This window comes from Bidens hawaiensis, unplaced genomic scaffold (assembly GCF_021521415.1).
Source record: "Bidens hawaiensis isolate Kalapana, Puna unplaced genomic scaffold, B.hawaiensis_p1.1 tig00002525_1, whole genome shotgun sequence".
Lineage (NCBI taxonomy): Eukaryota > Viridiplantae > Streptophyta > Magnoliopsida > Asterales > Asteraceae > Bidens > Bidens hawaiensis.
In genome coordinates, this window is record NW_027491138.1 from 2,234,836 (window position 1) to 2,254,067 (window position 19,232).

Below are 19,232 nucleotides of genomic sequence, written 5' to 3' on the forward strand. Positions count from 1 at the left end.
CTTTAAAAAATAAGTTTTCATTAGAATTAACAAAATATGTATAACACCACCCCAAGTTGCTCTGCCTGAATGATGTATTCTGCTTGTGAGGTTATATTTTTTCAAACTATATTATATCCATCTTTGTTCTTAAAACATTATACTGGTATGAATTATAGTGATGTTTACAAACAACGTAAACGCTCATTAAACGCTTCTGTATATATAAATTCAAAAATGAAAATTTGGAACCATTTTCAAGGTTATTATTTGAGTAATAACAAAATAAATTGAATAAGTTAAGGAAGCTAATTGCTACATATGTACTCATCTGATGATAAAATTGGAAGTTGCATCTCACATGTTTATTCTTTACAACTGAGATACTTTATTGAGGGTACAAGTATATCTATAGATGAACAACTGACCCTGCAAATCAAGATTTATGATTGCAGATATGTAGGATATAACCAGCTCAAGAATCGAAGACCGGGCTTTCTTTTATGCTCCAGTTAGGCTGCTTAGACTCCCAATGCATAGGTGTGATCTGCAAAGCCTTTTTATGGAATTTAACAAGGCTTGCTCGGTGCCCAATGCTTATGTATGTGATCCCTGCTTCGTTAACTTTATCATACAAGTGAGCCTGCAAATATAAGCATGCTAGTCAATAATATTTTGACCTATGAGCGGGTCAACTCAGACAAGTCCACAAAAGCAGTGTTTTAAAAACCGGTTCAAACCGGCCGGTTGAACCGGTTAAAGCCGGTATTTTTGACCGGTTTGCTAGAACATCGTACCGGCGGTTTTTTTCTAAAATACCAGTTTTTACCGGTAAACCGGTTTTAAGTTTGAGAAAATTTTTGATATTTGCGGCCCATATTTTTTCAAAATTACTTTTAACCCAACAATTAACATTCAAACGTGTAAACTTTAGGATTATTTATTTAAAATTAAGTGTATTTGTATTACTTTTTTAATATGGATTAACTTTTGGATTATTTTTGGTTATGGAATCAATTACTTTTAGGTTATTTTTGTAGTTGAAGTTGCATTTATAAGAGATTATAAGGTAAACTATTTAACCGGTTGAACCTCCCGGTATAATCCGGTTCAACCGGTTGTACCATTTTTTAGCTCAATCCGGTACAAGTAAAAAACCGGTTTTTAAAACATTGCACAAAAGGTATCTTAAAAAGAAATGGAGCAAAACTGTATTTATGTGACATAATTTGTAATTGTTGAAAAAATACTAAACACTTTCGGGTGAACTAATACGAAAAAAGCCCGTTACCGTATATATATCTGTCTGTTAGTATTGGTGTAAGGGGATTTGAGCCATAAAAGTAAAGTTTTCTTTTTCTAATTGACCATAATAGTTGTGTTTTAAAGTTTAGCCACAAAGGTTTTTTCTAAATTAATTTAGTATAGTGTTCATTTTCAATAAATTGACCACAAAATTTTTGTTTTAAAGTTTTGCTACAATATATTTTTTCTTTTTTTAAACTTGAATTGGTATAGTTTTCATTTTTTTTAGACTGGCCACAGAACTTTTATTCTTTGAAATTTGGCCACAATTTAAAAAAAAAATCTAAATACGCAGGTGTTTAACTTTTTTATTTTCTTGAAATTTTGGTATAAATTTGGTGACAAACCGACTCGATATCGACATGGTATCGGTATTTGATTTTATGTTTTTTTGATCAAAGTAAAACACTTGTCGGCATCTTTTTGGGCATATCACGACTTTATTTGTTTCTATGATTTATCAATTGGATGTAAAACATGTGTCAAAATCCTTTTGTCATTATCACAACTATATTTCTTTGGCTCTTTTATTTCGGTTGTCATACCGAATGCCAGTACTGTACAGTACTGTAACGAATCGAACCGATACCGACTGAAGAATTCCCACTGTAACATGAGGGGCAATCCAAGTTAACATTGTTATTAGTCAAGAAATACCTCGTTGCCTTCATCTAGAGCACTAGTGGATTCATCCAAGAGAACAAGGTCCGGTTGAGAAAGCAACAAGCGTGCAAACGCGAGCCGTTGCTGCTCACCAAGAGAAAGAACACTGGACCACTCATTAACCGTATCAAGACCGAACCGTGACAGCACGTAGCCAAGACGTACATCTTCTAAAGCTTTTACTAAATCATCTGTTTTAGGCTGCAAAAACGGTGCACCATTAACTTCAGGCCCCGATGCATCTTCAAAAAAAGGCAATGAGCCTGCAAAATCACAATGTGGAAACTGAATACATGTTTCAACGTAGTATTTATTTGTATGTTCTTATAAGGCCTGTAAACAAACCTACGAACACGAATGGGGCATGCTTGTGTTTGTTCATTTAACTCAACCGACCAAACGATCGAACACGAACATGGTTTTCTTGTTCGTGTTCGTTCAATAAGATAGCGAGTGTGTTCAAGTTTGTTTGTGCCCGCTCATTAATAATATAAACAGACGGTTCACCAATGAAACAAACATAAACAAATGAGTATAACGCAACATAGATGAACGAATACTGAGCAAACGCCAATCAAAAGTAAGCGTGAATATAAATTTGTTGGTCCTAACAAATTAATAAACTAGACCAAATTGTAATTGGTGATATTTTAATCTAATAAAATTAACTAAATTATAACGGGCCTATCAATTTAAATGAGTACATAAACTAACAATCTTAAACAAGCGTAAACTAACAAATACCAATGAATGTAAACGAACGAGCACAAACGAATCATTCACGAACATAAATGAATGAACAAAACATTGCTCATGTTCGTTCGTTTATTAAATTAATGACTATACACCGAACTTCCTGCCAACGTGAACATTTACAGGTAACAGGCCTAGTTATTATGATTACATGCATACCAGCTGATTTAGATTTACGTGGTGGAGAATTCTGAACACTGGGCCACGTGGGATACAGCAACTGCTGTCGAAGGGTGCCTAAAACCATATAAGGCCTTTGTGGAAGGAAGAATACACCTTTAAATTCCCGGTATTTTGATCTTTTTTCATCACTATGAATGTCAACCGTCTTACTTGATTCATCGGGTGTGTAGTTAGCATAAAATGTGATCTTTCCTCTACCCGTACGCCAAAGCCCAGCAATAGCTCTTAACAAAGAAGTTTTCCCACTCCCACTTGGTCCAGTAACCTGCCATTGAACCAACACAGTTAGTTAGTTAGTAAGTTAGTTAGTTAATGGCAAAAGTCAACTATGAAGTTGACTATGAGTTCTAACCAGCAAATGCTCATTGCTGTGAACTGTCAGTGATAAGTCCCTGATAAGCAGGGCTTTGTTTGCGGGAGTTTGTATGGACAAACATTCAATCTCCAACAGCTTTTGCGCTTCTAAAGATGATTTGGAGGGAAAAAAGAGGGAGTCTTTGACATTGATAAAAGTTAGTTGAATCTCATCAAAGGGTTCAAGAGGGTCATTAGTACTGGTGTAATCCAACACGTCATCAAATTCCCCTGCATGATTATATGCAAGTTAGGTCTCGGATTTTGAAGTTGGATATATGTAGGCCTGGAAACGAACCAAACGTTCAGTGAACTGTTCGTGAACCGTTCGACAAGAAGTTTGTTTAACGAACACGGAGAACAATTGAATTCGTTTATATTTGTTTGGTTATGTTCATTTATGTTTATAGTTAAAATGATTGTTTAAGTTCATTTGTTTGCGAGCGTTAGTTTATGATAGTTTAAGTTCGCTTGTATTTTTGAATTTATAGGTTCGTTACAATTTAGTCTAATTTTATTTACTTTTAGGCCTAACAGTTATCAGTTCACGCTTATTTTTAATTGGTTTTCGATTAGCTTCATTTATGTTCATTCATCATGTTCAGTTATGTTGGTTCGCTTACACTCTTAACGAATGAGTATAAATGAACACAACGCATTTGTTTTCTTAACGAACGAGCACGAACAAGAAAACCCAATCGTCTAATGGTATGTGTTCGCTCATTTGTTTGGTTAAAGTTAAACGAAAGAACATGAACATGCCCTATTCGTGTTTGTTCGATTCGTTTACAAGCCTAGATATATGACCATTATAAGTACCTAGTCGTTCAATGACAGCTGAAAAGGCGCTAATTTCCTGAAACTGATAAACAATGAGGGAAAAATCTCCAAGAATATGACTGAAGGCAGAAACAGACTGATTAATAACACCAAATTCTATCTGCCCTGAGAAATACATAGGTGAAACAACTGCAGCAGGAAGAATCTGTATCACGTGGCGATAACTAGTCGTGAAAAACTCCAGATTTCTTGTAGATATCAACAATTGCTGCATATATTTCACAAAAAATATATTTATATATAAAATGTTATGAAAAGTAACATTTGTGGGCTTGTAAACGAACCGAACGTTCAATGAACTGTTTGGCAGAGTTCGTTCAGTTACACGACTGAACATGAACACATGCTTCGTGAAGTTCGCTTGTTTCAATTCATTTATTCCTGTTAGTTTAAATTGGTTAAGTTCGTTTGTTTCCGTTTTAATTTAAACTTTTAGGCCCGTTACAATATACTCTTGTTTTAATCACTTTTTAAGCTCAACACATTGTTCACATTCACTTTGAATTGGTCTTTAGCTATGTTCATTCATCTATGTTTAGTTCTGTTCGTTCATTTGCATTTCGGAACTGCTAGTTTATATTGTTAACGAACGAACATTAACAAACACGAGCATGCTCATTTTCTTAACGAACGAATACAAACAAGAAAAGCTCGTTCGTTTAATTGTTTGTGTTTAATTATTTGTCTAGTGAAAGTTAAAAGAACAAACACGAACTTGCTCAGATCATTTTCATTCGGTTCGTTTACAAGCCTAAAAGTTTTTTAGATCTATATAAAAGGATTCATACAGTAAAGTTCTCAAAAGCACATCTGAACATCTGCAAAAGGAGTTTAAACTCATTTTCCTCGCCACCATAAAACGCAATGGACTCGGCGTTTTCTCGAACACGTACAAGCCCATAACGGAAATCAGCTTCCATTTTCTCTTGCAAGAAGTTTAAGTTTACCAGCCCCTTCCCAAGGAAAATGCTGATGGCGGTTCCCGCAACTGAATATGCTAAAAGCACACCAAAAAGAGGTGGATATATGCTATACAATATGTTGCTAAAAGATATCAAATCCACCAATGCATTGAAGAGTATCAAAGAGAATGAAAGTGCTGTGTCTGTAAAAGAGCCTAGATCATCAACAATTCTTTGATCTGGATTATCAACCATTGATAGAGACTGTATATGATAAAATGTCTGATTCTTGAGGTATCCTTCTAAGTAATACTTAGTCATCCAAGATCTCCATCTCAAAGCAAGTGTTTCTCTTGCATAATCTCTTATCACAAATATCTGCAAAAACCATAACAATGATTTCCTGCCTTGAAGACCACCTGCCTAGCATAAGTCCTGGGTCCCACTGGTTAGCAGGGTATGAGTGGATGTTATATTGTAAGTAATGTTTATGTGATGACGAGTTGATTTAAGCGTTAGCAGACTCTTACATGGACCAACTTGATAAGGGAAAATATGACAGAAAAAGGTCAAACTTAGAAAAGGCTGTTATCTGCCTTCAATGTTTTGTTAGTCTTAGTTTAAGTATTAATAGTTGATTTGTTAAGTACTCATTTTATTCATTCGAAAATATAACAGTTTTTATTTGAGAATTCTTTTAGCTTCCGCTCTGCGGCATTAAATAATTACAAATGCAACAATTCCACCAGCCGCATTGTTAAGCAACAGTGGGAAACAAAAATCAAGTAGACATATGATCAATACCTAAAAGAATGCAGCAATGTGCTCACCGGAATTCCACCAGCAAACGCACCGATGTAATACAATATTTGTTTCTTAAACCGTGCTTGGTCTTTCTCTAGCATAATGCATCGGATTAACAACAATCAGCAGATTATCATTATAACTATTATGCTGTTGTGATCATGATGAAAACCAGCACCAAATATGTACATGAATAAATCCTTACCAGCAAGTGCATTATAGAAGTCTCGACCAAGAAAATTAAAACCGACACTGATTCCTGTGGTTCCTAGCGTTAGGACAAACACGGTAGCCAATCTTATTCTGGCTTGTTTTTTATCATCAGAAAACCAATACGGAGCAGCGATCTTATAAAATCTCCTGAAAAGCGTGGGCAGATCAGGGCCCTTTCGAGGCGCACTCTGATGATCAACAACAAACAAAACAATGTACATATATATATAATTTAAGCATTTACAAAGTGACCAAAATAATAAATGAAATAAAGGAACGGGCGATGTATACCTCCTCGGGTCGTTGTGGAAGTGGTGGGACAAGAGGAGGATCCGCGGGAGACGCTGAAGAGGTTGAAAGAGGTATGAATTTGTGTCTTTGTTCCATCTCCAGAAACTTTTGCGATGGAATAGCCATGATGGGAATTAGATTGTTGTTCAAACACCATCACCATGCATAGAGGTGGTTGGATAATTAATTAACGGTATTTTGAAATAAACCATCCCATACCCTCCATCGTGTGTGCGGTTATCATGCTACTTTTAACCTTTTACAACTTATAAATAATTTGTCAACTAAAAATAAACTCATGCTTTTCATACTCAATAAAAAGACTTAAATGATTGCGAGTGATTGTGTCATTTTTTTAAACTGATTATATTAGTTAAAATAATAACATAATTAAAAAAACATAAATTTGATACGATGTGACTAGGACGCAGAGTTAATCAAAACAACAATAAAAATAATAACGTCGACAGCAGGGTTCGAACCTGCGCGGGCAAAGCCCAACAGATTTCAAGTCTGTCTCCTTAACCACTCGGACATATCGACTTCTTTGATTAGTTATTGTACAGCATTTCTTTATATTCTTTGTTTTCGAACCTCCAACATTAGAAAATCTTAAAACGGAGACCAATTTTTAGATTGAGAGTAACGTTTGTTTATTTACTTAGTGGATTAGATGACAAGTGCAAATAGGAATTGGATTTTAGTAATCCAAATTATTAACTATTGTCAACTCCCTTAATTTCTGCTGACTTGGCAATGTGGCAATTACATCACGGATTGTTGTTAACATGTCATACAACATTTACTTTAGAGCATACGGAGTGAGGTGCTTGAGGGTCCGGGGAAAGAGTGGAAAAATGGAGTCGGCCAGTTTGTCCCGACTATTTTTTTTTATAGAAATCGGTGACTACTCCCTAGTCTATCTCGGTTCCATTTTTGAGTGGTATGGGCTTTGGAAAGAAAAGCGGAAAAACAATGAAAAGGCTGATGTTGCATGCGGGATAAAATGAGGAAAATGGGATAAAGGGTGGAAACTCCCAATGCTCTTACAATGTTATTTTTGAACATCCAATGTTAGCAAACCCTCTTTTAAAAACGGCGACCATAAATAAATTTTGTTTATTTACTTATATAATGAACAAATACAAATATGAAGCCAACATGTTGATAGTCTGATTGTAAGGGTGTAATAGCGTATCGGGACATGTACATATTATAGCTAGGGCTGACATATCATGTATACCCGTACACGGTAAGACACAAACAAGATAAGATACGAACACGGAATGTGTATACCTGTACACGACACGAAAACTTATCGTGTACCTGTATCCCAAAAACGAACACGAACCTGTTAATACCTGGTATACATGATAAGAGCTTAAATTGATTCTACGATTGTCAAATTATTCGTATTAACCTAATTGAGAATTCCGTGAGAATGTGACGGCTGAGAGAAAGCGAGAATGTTTTAGGAACTTAGGGTTTAGGATAACTTACAATTATATATATTTAATTATAAAAATCGAATCAGGTACTTAACATGTACTTAACAGGTAAACAGGTATTTTACCTGTTTAGACACGAAAATTAACAGGTAGATTCGTGTCTACCTGTTTAGTACACGAAACCTGTTAATGCCTTACCTAGTACCTGTTAAATTCGTGTAGATACGTATCATGTATTCGTTTATCGGGTATAAATTGCCAGCCCTAATAATAGCCCATAGGCAACAAACTCTCATGAGCCAATGTTTCATCTCGATCACCCATATTTTAGCCCATTGGTACACACTAACATCACACTTGGTCATGGTTCCATTCTCAAACTATGCTTCTGATTAAATATCTTTTTCAAGTTATATGAGATTTTGAGTCAAGAGAAGCAGTCTTTCTTTTGTCCTTTAGAATCTCTATGGACCTGGTGTGCCTACATCAAATCCTTCTCAAACCCTACCTATAGCTTGGCTCTACCTATAGCTTGGCTATTATATGTATGATTTTATTAGATATCGTCAGGGGTGGCAAATATGACTCATGGGTTGTAATAAAATGCATTGTTGTTGAGACCGGACTGGACCGGCCGGTCGAACCGGTCCGACCGGGATTCGGTCCACCGACCGGTCCGGTTCTGTATATTCGCTCGGCTGCAAAGGAACCGGCCGGTCCGAACCGGTTTGACCGGCCGGACTAGAAAACCGGCCCGGTTGAACCGGTTTTCAATAAAAAAAAATATTTTTTTTGAAAAATCATATTTCAAGCATGACCTGTCTTTTTTTTGACCAAATTTGTTCGGCCGGTCCGACCGGTTGAACCGGTGAACCGGTTAGTTGTCCGGTTATGAAAACATTGATAAAATGTATATAATAGGTCAGAATTGGTCAAGCTAAAAAAAGAAAATGATTGAAATTGGTCAAAACGAGTTGACATTTCTTGGTTTTTTTTAATGGAACGAGAAAAATAGAGGAAACTTTTTAGTTTTTTTACTTTTTTAGCTTTTGACTTATATTTCGAGTTATGATTTTTTAGTTATTTTTTTTATTTTTTAATGAGGGGTTTTTGAAATGGGTCAAAATAAGTTGAGATTTTAGAAACCCTCACTAAAATATTCAATAAAAAATAATTAAAAAACCATAACTCGAAATATAAATCAAAAACTAAAAAGGTAAAAAAATTAAAAAGTTTCCTTCGTTTTTCTCGTTCCATTAAAAAAAAACTCAAGAAATGTCAACCCGTTTTGACCCATTTCAATCCTTTTGTTTTTTTAGCTTAACCCATTCTGACCCATTATATATATTTTATTACAACTCATTCAACCCATGGGTCACATTTGCCACCCCTAGATATCGTTGTTGTCGCACCTGATTGAACGGTATCTTGGCATTACCAAAACCACACAAATAAATTCTCTTACAAAAACAAACAGCATGAACAAGCAAAACTTCCAAATCTCATTTGTTTCTGTAGTATTTTAGTAAGTTGAGATGACCTATCTACAATGGAACAACGTTGTTCATAGTTATTCATCATATAAAGGCGATCATTTCTGGTACCATATTCCCTTGTTATTTCAATCCCAAAACAAAGATCATGATAAATCATATAAATTCACAAATAAACAACTTTTCAAATATGTTCTCTCTCTAAATAAACTATACACCGTGGAATAATCTTAGAATTCTTGTCCATCATAGTGAAATAAATACTCAAATATTAACTAAAAGAAAATCAAACAAACAAGCTTCACTAGAATCACCTAGCATATCTTGAAGTTTGATCACTTCTTCACGGGTTTCTTTGCATCCTGTTGCTTTGCATTTTGTGGCTTCACATTTGGTTGCTTCGCATCTTGTTGCTTTTGTTGCTTGCCTTTTTGTTGCTTTTGTGGCCTCTTGCCTTTTTGTTTCTTTTCCTTGTCCTTTTTTCTCTTGTTTGGACTACCACGTGTACGTGTAAGTGCAAATTCTCCAAGTTTGTGTCCTACCATAGCGTCTCTAATTTGAACCAGGCGATGGCACATTCCATTATGAACAGCGATATGATGGCCAACCATCTCAGGAATAATCATAGACGCGCGAGACCAAGTTTTAATCAAGGGTTTCTCACCACTTGCATTGAACTTGGTTATCACCTTCTTCAAATGATTAGCTACAAAAGGGAGCCTATTTACAAGTGGTGGCATTGATAATCAAGCTTCCTTCTTTCTACACCTGAGCTGTCAGTAAACCATTTTAACGAATCAGATGTTGAACTTCATTATTAAACCCCGTTTGTCTTGCCGTACAAGGAAGAGTCTTGAAGTGCAAGTAACGTTGTTAATCAGAAGGTTATAGATAATTATCAACTTTGAATTAATTATGTTATTTTATTAGAGTCCTAGTAATAGTATTAGTCTATACGGGGTTTTGCTTAGCTATACATCTCGAGGGTAGCAATCAAGTTATTAGTTGATTTCTTGGTTAATAAGCTTGAAGAGTTTATTAATCGTTTCACTCAAATACGTTTATGTATCACCGTGATTAGACAATGGAATTGATTAGAAACAACTAATGCTTACCGGACTGGACGGTGAAAGAAAGAATTTGGAGTTGACGACAGGGAAGAAGAGAGAGATTGCGTTTATAGTATAGGGTTTAACAAGGGTTTTAAGGAATGGCCACACTTGTATATCAAAAGTATTAAAGCCACCCTTCAACTTCTACAAGATTCGCCTTGGGCAGCACGGCATGATTTTTACCAGGCCCACACATGTTTGATTTATAAAACCGGCCCCAATCATGTTTGATAATCCATGGGCCACATCCTGTTTATGTAACATTAATACCAAAATGAAACCAAAATGAGAATAACTACCATGAAACTTTGAAAAGAAAAACCTTATAGTTTTTAATTTATATTGAATTACTAGATTTTATCCTCTGTATTACGGGGGTTGTTTTACATTATTCATTTTTAATATTTATATATGTATATTTGGATTTTAATTTTATTTATCGTAAGAAAGTTAATAATTAATATACTTGAGGTTTGATGATGAAATGGTTCACCAATAAATGATATGTTATAATCTGGTTTAAAAGCTATCTAGGTTTGGTGATACTCATTACCTGTTTATTTTCTTTATTATAAAATTGTTTCTTAATTATAAATAATATCTTTTTTTTAAATAAAATAGGATATTAATTTTTAGTATATTCCTATTTTATAGGATTTTCATATCAAATATTTGATGAGATTATTTTTTAATATAATGAGATGTTATAACCCGTTTAAGAGCTATCTAGGTTTGGTGAGACCTTTACATATGAATTCGGGTTAAATGCGTGAGAAACCTTCATTTACAAATAAAGCAAACTGATGGTTTGAGAGAATGGTTGTTTTACATTTTTCGTTTTTTAATATTTATTTTTTGGATTTTAATTTTCTTTATTGTAAGAAAGTTAATAATATACTTAGGGTTTGATGATGAAAGGGTTTCATAAATAAATAATATGTTATAACCCGTTTAAAAGCTATATGGATTTGGTGGCCCATGACCCGCTTATGTTTTTTTACTATAAAATTGTTTATTAATTATAAATAATATATTTTTCTTTTTAAATTGGATATTAAATTTTAGTATATCCCTATTTTATAGGATTTTCACATCAAATAATTGGTAATATTAATTTTTAATTTAATGAGATGTTATAACCCGTTTAAGAGCTATCTGGTTTTGGTAAGACCCATACCCATGAATTTAGGTTAAATCAATGAGAGACCTCCATTTAAAAATCAAGAAATTTGGTGACTTCCATAAAAGGGGGAGCGACCACATCACGACACATAGGATTTTTGGGTTTTCGTTTATATATATTATAGATATATTGAATGTGATTAAGTTGAATGTAATTTAATTTAATTTTAAATTATTTTATTAGTAAGAAATTATGAGAATAAACGTTATTTATGGAAATATTTTTTTCGTCAATGGTTCTATCGTTAATCCTTGGGATACATCTGCTTTTTGGTAGGAAATGTTCATTAGCATCTTGCAGATAAATGAATTTCATATATTTATTGAACATCAAAATGAGTATAAAATCATACCACATTAACCATTATAATAACTTTTCTAGACATTGTGGATGTTTTTTCTTTGTTTGCATATAGTGTAAAGAACCATACCTTGAACGAATCATTCGGCGAGAAGTTTGTTTACATCCATTCTTTCACTAAATGAATGAACATTAACAAAGAATTATGTTTGATTATTTAATTGAACAAACATAAACAGAGGTCAGTACAACTGTGTTCGTGATGTTCGGTAATGCGCTCATTTATGTTCATTCATTTACATCCATTGCCGAACCAAAAAAAAATAATAATTAAATGAAAAATGCGTACAATACTAAATTTCTCCCTACCATCACTCAATCTTAGACAATCACATACCAAATTATCGTCTTAATGCACACATAAACACTTCAATTGACACATTTTCTCCAACAAAAACAAAACAAATTCAAATATTGAACATGAGTTTCTTTGTATTTGTATTTTGCAACAAGCCGTAACTTATGTTACTGTCTAATTTAGTATGTGGCGCCTACACATCTACACTAAATTCAAATATGCCCTTTATTTGTAACGGATTTAATGACAACTAGGTTAATGATCCGTACACGACACGGGTGGAAATATAGAAATCGTCAAGTAAACATATATACAAATTCAAACGATAAATTATTTTTTAATATATTTTTTGAAACAACATGATAATTGCAATTCTTATTCATATGCAAACAAAATACTTAAATACATAAACTTACAAAAAAAAATGACTTTATATAGTAGAATGTTTACAAATAAAATTTAAAACTTTAAAACATAAACTTTATAAACTTTAAAAACTAATATAAATATAAAACAAACAAACAAATTTCATTAACATTATTCTAGAAAGCAAGCAAATCAAAATATAAGCATCTAGGAAAGATTCCCAACAAGCATCCAAAAATGATTCGGGCTTCTTTTATTCATGGACCGGGAACACAGTTGACGACATAAACATTCATATACCAATCTAACAAACATAGTGACTAACTGACAATGAAAACTGGTTTTACATTTCATGTGAAAAGTCCTGCACCCTCATAAACTGAAACACATTCAAAGCTCGTTTAAGAACCAGAACCAAATCTAAACCTTTTTAAAATGACATGTTTTGACCAGAATCAAATCGTTACGCTTTTAGAATGACCCATTTAAACACGAACCAAATCGGTATCCTTTAAATTAACCTGGTATGACCATAACCAAATCAATGCGATTTTAAAAATACCCGTTGAAACCAGAATGAAATCGATGCCTTTTTATATTGACTCGTTGACCCAAACTAAACTGATACCCTTTTAAAATGACCCGTTTTGATCCGAGCCAAAGCAAATCAAAAAACATTTCTAAAATGACTCATTTTCATAAAAGAAAATAATAACACACTTGCAGATTAAGAATAAAATAAAGGGTAACACATACAACGTTCTTAGCTTTTGAAATCCTTTCTATCAAATGCGAATTCATTATTAGTGGTTATGAAGATTCAAAAAAATATAAAATTACAATAACTTCAAAATACTTGAAAGTTGCTAAAACCCATGTGAACCTTTCATTTAATTTGTGAACCTTCCATATTATTTCATTTTTCAATAGATAATAAACCAAACACCGAACAAACTAAATAAAAATTGAAACGAAACTAAATTGAAAAAAAAAACTAAAACAAAACTAAAACCGAAAACCTAAATAAAACCAAATACCAATAAAACTAAAACAAAGACGAAATGAAACTAAAAAACTAAAACCGAACCAAAAACAAAAATTGTTAAAACCGAAACAAAAAATGAAAAAAGTTAAACCCGTCTAAAACGAAACTGAAATGAAACAAATTTATAAAAACTAAAACCGAAGAAAAACCAAAAACCGAAATGAAACCAAAATGAGAATGACTACCATGAAACTTTGAAAAGAAAAACCTTATAGTTTTTAATTTATATTGAATTATATATTGAATGTGATTAGGTTGAATGTAATTTAATTTAATTTTGAATTATTTTATTGGTAAAAAATTATGAAAATAAATGTTATTTACGAAAATAGTTATTGTCTTAATAGTATAATAGGATAAGTAGACTATGAGTAATTGAAAATAAATAAATAATAAAAAGAGATCAAAACTACAGTGTGGCATTGATGTGGCGGCTTTCGTTTGACGACGGTCCTACTGGCAAATACGATAAGTGCCAGGACAGTGACCCTTTCCGTTTTGACAACAATTGTTGATGATATATGCTTGCACGAAATTAACCATATCTAGGTCAAATAAATGATCATGGTTTTTAGAATTGACCACATCTCTATAGCTTATTAATATATTATAGAAAACTAGTGTTCATCCCGGCGCGTTGCGTCGAGCAGGTCGGTAAAACCCGAGCGATGGTAAAATCTAGGCTTGATGCGGTAAGTTGACACGAATTCGACCGTTTTCAGTTACGTGTGTTATTGTACAGGAACTAAGACAAAAAAATAAAATAAAAAATTATAAAAATTGGAGTGGACCAATGGCGTGACTTCGGTCAGTAAAACAAGGTTATTGGTAAAGCCCCGTTGTTTTGTTTTCGTCATGTTTGTTACGGTACTAGAACTGAAAAAACAACATCAGCATTCGGTCGGTTTTCATTACGATAATGGAACTAAAACAAAACGCCATGAGTCTAGGCGAATTCGGTTGGTTTCCGTCACGTTCGTCACGGTACTAACTAAAACAAAATTAGAAAAAAAAAGAACAAAAACAATATTGGCCTTCAATCCGTTTTCATTATATTCATTACAGGCTGAAATTAAAACAAAACAAAAAACAAAAAAAATACCACCAATTCGGTGCCGCAAAGTGGCCCAACAGGGACTTTGCGGCACCAAACTTGTAAATTGTTATAGATAATAATATACGGCCTAAAGCAACGTTTTAAATACCGATTTATACCGGCCAATGATACCGGTATAATTGGCTGTCTGTCACTTATCCGTTACAATTTAGCCCGGCAAATTGGATTTTAGTGGCTCATCCAAATAATGATCTACCTCCCAATTTTAACCTAGCAACCTTTCATTTCCTATATCATTATCACAGTTTCTGCCATCGCTCAAATTCACTACTATCTATCATCTCCAAGTTCATTCTCAATAGAAGTTACCATGTTCAAGATCGGTGTGGCCAGCTTCTCCCCCGAATACCTGAGGACAGTGGACAACCTGCTCACTCTTTTTAATTATTAGGTTATGTTAATCATTGTTTACAAAATGATCAACAATTATTTGTGACATAGTATTGTAGTTGATTATACACGGTGATATCTCTTAAAAAGAGTTCTTTGTTTTATACAATATTAATGATGATCAAACTAAGTCACCATGTATATATAGATTATTACTTTACATTTTTATAGAATTATTGATTTTTAGGGTTAACGACTAATAATATTGTTGAATGTTGATATAATCGGTTTTTAAAACATTGATTTGAAATTGCTATTTTTTTTAAAAAATTATTGACAGGTTCATAGAACTATAAAAGGCATCTGCAAGTGGCAAAATTTATGTTTGGTTGGCAGAGAGATACTTTTGTGTTCAAGGAACCTTAAGACGGTGAGTTCTAACTTTAGACTCATAAAACAATTATTACATCATAATACATATTTTAATAGTAATATAATATTCCATCTCATACGTGGCATGAACACTTGGCATGTTATGAAAAAGAGGACGTGACGACATATTTGATGTTTGCCATCCTAACAAACTCGCAGAAATTAAAATTCATGAACCTCAAACTCAAAACATGCAAGAATGCTTTTATTATGTTTTAAATAAATTAATTAATTTAAGTCAATATATATGGGTGCGGTTTTTGTAAAGCAACCTAAAGCAACCATTAAATGTCCTTTCCAATGTGGTGAGGGCATTGGTGGCTCGATGAAGAAAAACCGGGATTTTATGATTTTCGATTCGATTATGTGGACGTCTAGGTTTTAAAACCATATAGGTCTTCAGACAGAGGGGTTTTCTTCGGAACTGGATTTTAGTTGGAGGTGCTTAAGGAATCCGTACAGCTGGATTGAACAAAAAGGTTGCTTTGATTTTCATGTTGAACAAAGATGCATGGCAACATGAAAAAAGATTTTTTCATAGGCCACTTCTTTCTCTTTCACTTAGATAATCAAATTCAGTATTATCATTAAGTACCAATTTATTAAGGAAAAAACAAGAATAAAAAGAATATATATATATATATACACACACATAGATTTTTTTATTAGTGTATAGTCTTGCATTATTAAAAACTAAAAATTAAGCAGTTATTCCGTATATGTAACATATATGTATTCATTGTAAAATTAAAAAGTTAAATATATTTAATATATTTAATTAAAACAATTGATCATATTATGAACGCTTGCATATGTGTAGGTGCAAGACTAAAAGAACTTCTTATATGAGTATGAAGTTTATACGTTTCAAAATATTTAGACTCGGCTTTTATAACTAGTCAAAGATGAGGACAGAAGGCTTATGAAAGAAAGTTACACTATTGAACATATATGTGTATTATCTACATGTATGGAATTGCATAGATTAGAGCATGTTCAATCCTTGGGACAAAACACCCAGGTGTTTGGAATGTGTAATATATTAAGATGAAAATTCAATTTTCATGAATCATTGATGAATGAGTTTGATTATTCTAAGTGAATTATGAATTATATATACTAACATGTGGGAGAAAAACATTTTAATTAGTTAAACGGGATTGCTTAGAGGTTAAAGACAATCTCTTAAACATATACACGATAACATGAGAATTAGGAGGTGTGAGGTGGACACTCATTTGAGGCATTTATGATTTTTGGCACCAAAGAGGTTCAAGGGGTTGAGTCCATCGAAGGGGCCTCAATAATGAAATTAATACTTGTTAGCCTCTAAAATTACTTCTGATTTGGTTTGTTGATTCCTCGTTATTTAAGATATGATCATCAGTAGCAATTGATTGATTAGTAGAAACTTCATTGTCAACAACACTGTGATTCTGAAAATTAGCGGCAACTATGCAATTAGCTACCAGGCGATTCACACTTACGGGGTGATTAACAGTAACTAAGTCATTGCTGCCAGAAGCCAATATCACCATTCACTAAGTTATGACTAACTGAGTATTTGTTGATGTTAACTAAATTAGCTGTCAATCATTTTACCTCCAAATGAAACATTTATTCGCAAGGTATTGCATCATTTAAATAAAATTTTGGTGTTTTCCTACCATGAAACTATAAGTGTTTGGTCTATTTGGAAAACAAGTTTTTCATAACATAACAACTTTCACACAAATGTTGAATTGAAACATTTCATAGCCGATTAGCAATATTTCACTAACATGAGCGGGCCACATAGATGTGGTTTGAGCATCAAATAATATGTGCCATGTAGTTCGTTTTCAGTTCGACTTGTTGTTTGTTGGCGATATATAGCATTTTTGTGATATCCGAATCAATCGTTATGAATGTGATAGTTTCTAATGAAGTTTAACACCATGGTGTAACATTTAATAACCACGTCTCGAGGCTACATGAAGAGATGTCTATTTTTTCTTGTGAAATTATATAACATAAGTTTTGTGTGTGTGCATGCCAAAGTAAAACAACATTATAGTTTCACCTCTTAAAATTTATTATTTTCCAAACTAGCTTGTTTTTACTACATGCATGTAGTAATATCATAGCTTTAACCTAGGACAAAGTGAATTCATTCATTTGCATTAGTCTACTTTTAACATATAACAAACTAGTCCCTTGGGTTTCATTTTCCTAACAAGCTAGCTAAAAGGTTACATCCCGTCTACAAATTGGGCAAGAACCCTGCCTAATAAGCCACTCGTCTATGCAATTTATGTGAAACATGTGTCTACAGCTTGGTAGTTCTCTTACTTCTTCTTTGTTCTCAAAATCCTCTAAACAAATTGCACAGTTTGTCTCATTACACGTGTCTTTTTGATTCACCTCTGATAAACCTTCAAATATGTACGATGGTAAGTCATGTATAACTTCTTCAGATAATCCTCTTGTCGCATTGTTCTCCGAGTCAAATATTTCTGCCAAACTCGTTTCCATAGCACTAATCTACATAAATCGTAAAAATTACCTATAAATTCAGAACTAAAATTATAATTTTTGTAAATGACATATTTTAAAGGTTCAAAATTTTTAATTAGAAAAGAAAACAATAAATAAAAAACAATATTTTTTCAATTTGTCTGAATATTCAAGAATCCATTGACTACTAATATTATATTTGAAAAAAATAATAATAAATTAAAACCAACCCAACCATGTGCAGAAAAATTCTCGTCATATATTCTTGAAATGTCTACCTTGATTTATTAAATTCTCGTCACTTTATTTTTAAAACTTTTTATTCATGTTAAATCAAAAAGCAATTTTTGTTAATGTTTTAACAACCTAAGACTTTTGACTTTTGAGTATCACCGATTTATTACAAGCTAGGCAATGAACCAGACACAAATGTAACAACTGGTTTTAAGTGTAGCAAACAAAATCAATGAAAGCCGGTTCTTGCTTATGTCACTGACCGACATGCTTTTAAGACCAGACCGTCTAACCAGTGAACCGCAAGAAAAATAGGTTAGACGGTGGATATGTTTCTTGATACATTAAATTTTATAAGAAATTAAATTAATGTGCCAATATTGATAATTAGGCTGAAGATTACTAACCCACTCAATGAATAGTTTCCCATGAAGAAGGCTCTGCAATAGTGCTACCTGTAAATAATAATACCACCGAATATGAAGTTTATTTCTAAATGATATAGAAACAATCAAAGAAGAACGTAAGTAGTGGCGGATTCATGATTCTTTTTAAGGACTAGAGGCGATCAGGATTTTAGCGTATAAATAATACTCCGTTTTTTTTATGAAGGGTGGTTGACCACTTGACCAGTGTATGGTGATACCATGGGTCCGCCAATGAACGTAAGCTAACCTTAGAGATGGGTTCACCATTTGCTATCGTATCGATGACTTGCAACGCTACAACGGCACCACTGAGTGCACCCACACCCGCCCCACGAAGCATCCCAGTTTCCATCGTCTGGCCTTTGATTGCACCGGTGATTATCCCAAATATTGCTCCAACTGCATGCATATTATAAAATAATAATTAGTAAGTAAAAGTAAATTTACATGAATTGAATGTGTAAAATCGGATTAAGATAGAACAAACAAACCGGTGCATGTGACGAAAGCCATGAAGACTCTGAATATTACATTGAGAGGAAGCCTGATCTGGAAATGATCAGCCATGCGAATGACGGTGGAGACGTAGGGGATGGGTTAATT

The 19,232-nt window shown here is 33.3% G+C and overlaps 2 protein-coding genes and 1 non-coding gene across 3 annotated transcripts; all 3 read right to left on the minus strand.

The window, feature by feature from the left end:
- Nucleotides 1–439: 439 nt before the first annotated feature.
- Nucleotides 440–6,413, minus strand: LOC143619940 (ABC transporter D family member 2, chloroplastic-like). The gene is made up of 9 exons (XM_077091759.1): nt 6,288–6,413; nt 5,989–6,184; nt 5,810–5,877; nt 4,866–5,357; nt 4,057–4,285; nt 3,236–3,468; nt 2,860–3,148; nt 1,942–2,210; nt 440–622 (listed from the first exon to the last, which is right to left on the minus strand). Exons 1-9 carry the CDS (start codon nt 6,411–6,413, stop codon nt 455–457), a joined length of 2,070 nt encoding a protein of 689 aa, XP_076947874.1. The 3' UTR covers nt 440–454.
- Nucleotides 6,414–6,748: 335 nt separating this feature from the next.
- Nucleotides 6,749–6,830, minus strand: TRNAS-UGA (transfer RNA serine (anticodon UGA)). Its single transcript has one exon. It is a non-coding gene; the product is annotated as a tRNA-Ser (tRNA).
- A 10,864-nt stretch (nt 6,831–17,694) lies between these two features.
- On the minus strand, nt 17,695–19,196 carry LOC143620090 (NEP1-interacting protein 2-like). Its single transcript, XM_077091866.1, has 4 exons — nt 19,121–19,196; nt 18,877–19,028; nt 18,609–18,656; nt 17,695–17,994 (listed from the first exon to the last, which is right to left on the minus strand). The coding sequence occupies exons 1-4, from the start codon at nt 19,194–19,196 to the stop codon at nt 17,695–17,697; spliced, it is 576 nt and encodes a 191-aa protein (XP_076947981.1).
- Nucleotides 19,197–19,232: the final 36 nt, after the last annotated feature.

Coding starts and splice junctions, on each gene's coding strand:
- LOC143620090 (XM_077091866.1), bottom strand. CDS start 19,196: ATGGCTGATCATTTCCAGATCAGGCTTCCTCTCAATGTAATATTCAGA. Junction 19,029..19,120: donor GGCTTTCGTCACATGCACCG/GTTTGTTTGTTC, acceptor ATATGCATGCAG/TTGGAGCAATATTTGGGATA. Junction 18,657..18,876: donor ATGGTGAACCCATCTCTAAG/GTTAGCTTACGT, acceptor TATTATTTACAG/GTAGCACTATTGCAGAGCCT.
- LOC143619940 (XM_077091759.1), bottom strand. CDS start 6,413: ATGGCTATTCCATCGCAAAAGTTTCTGGAGATGGAACAAAGACACAAA. Junction 5,358..5,809: donor CGTTTGCTGGTGGAATTCCG/GTGAGCACATTG, acceptor TGGTTTTTGCAG/ATATTTGTGATAAGAGATTA. Junction 3,469..4,056: donor AGCTGTCATTGAACGACTAG/GTACTTATAATG, acceptor ATAATCATGCAG/GGGAATTTGATGACGTGTTG.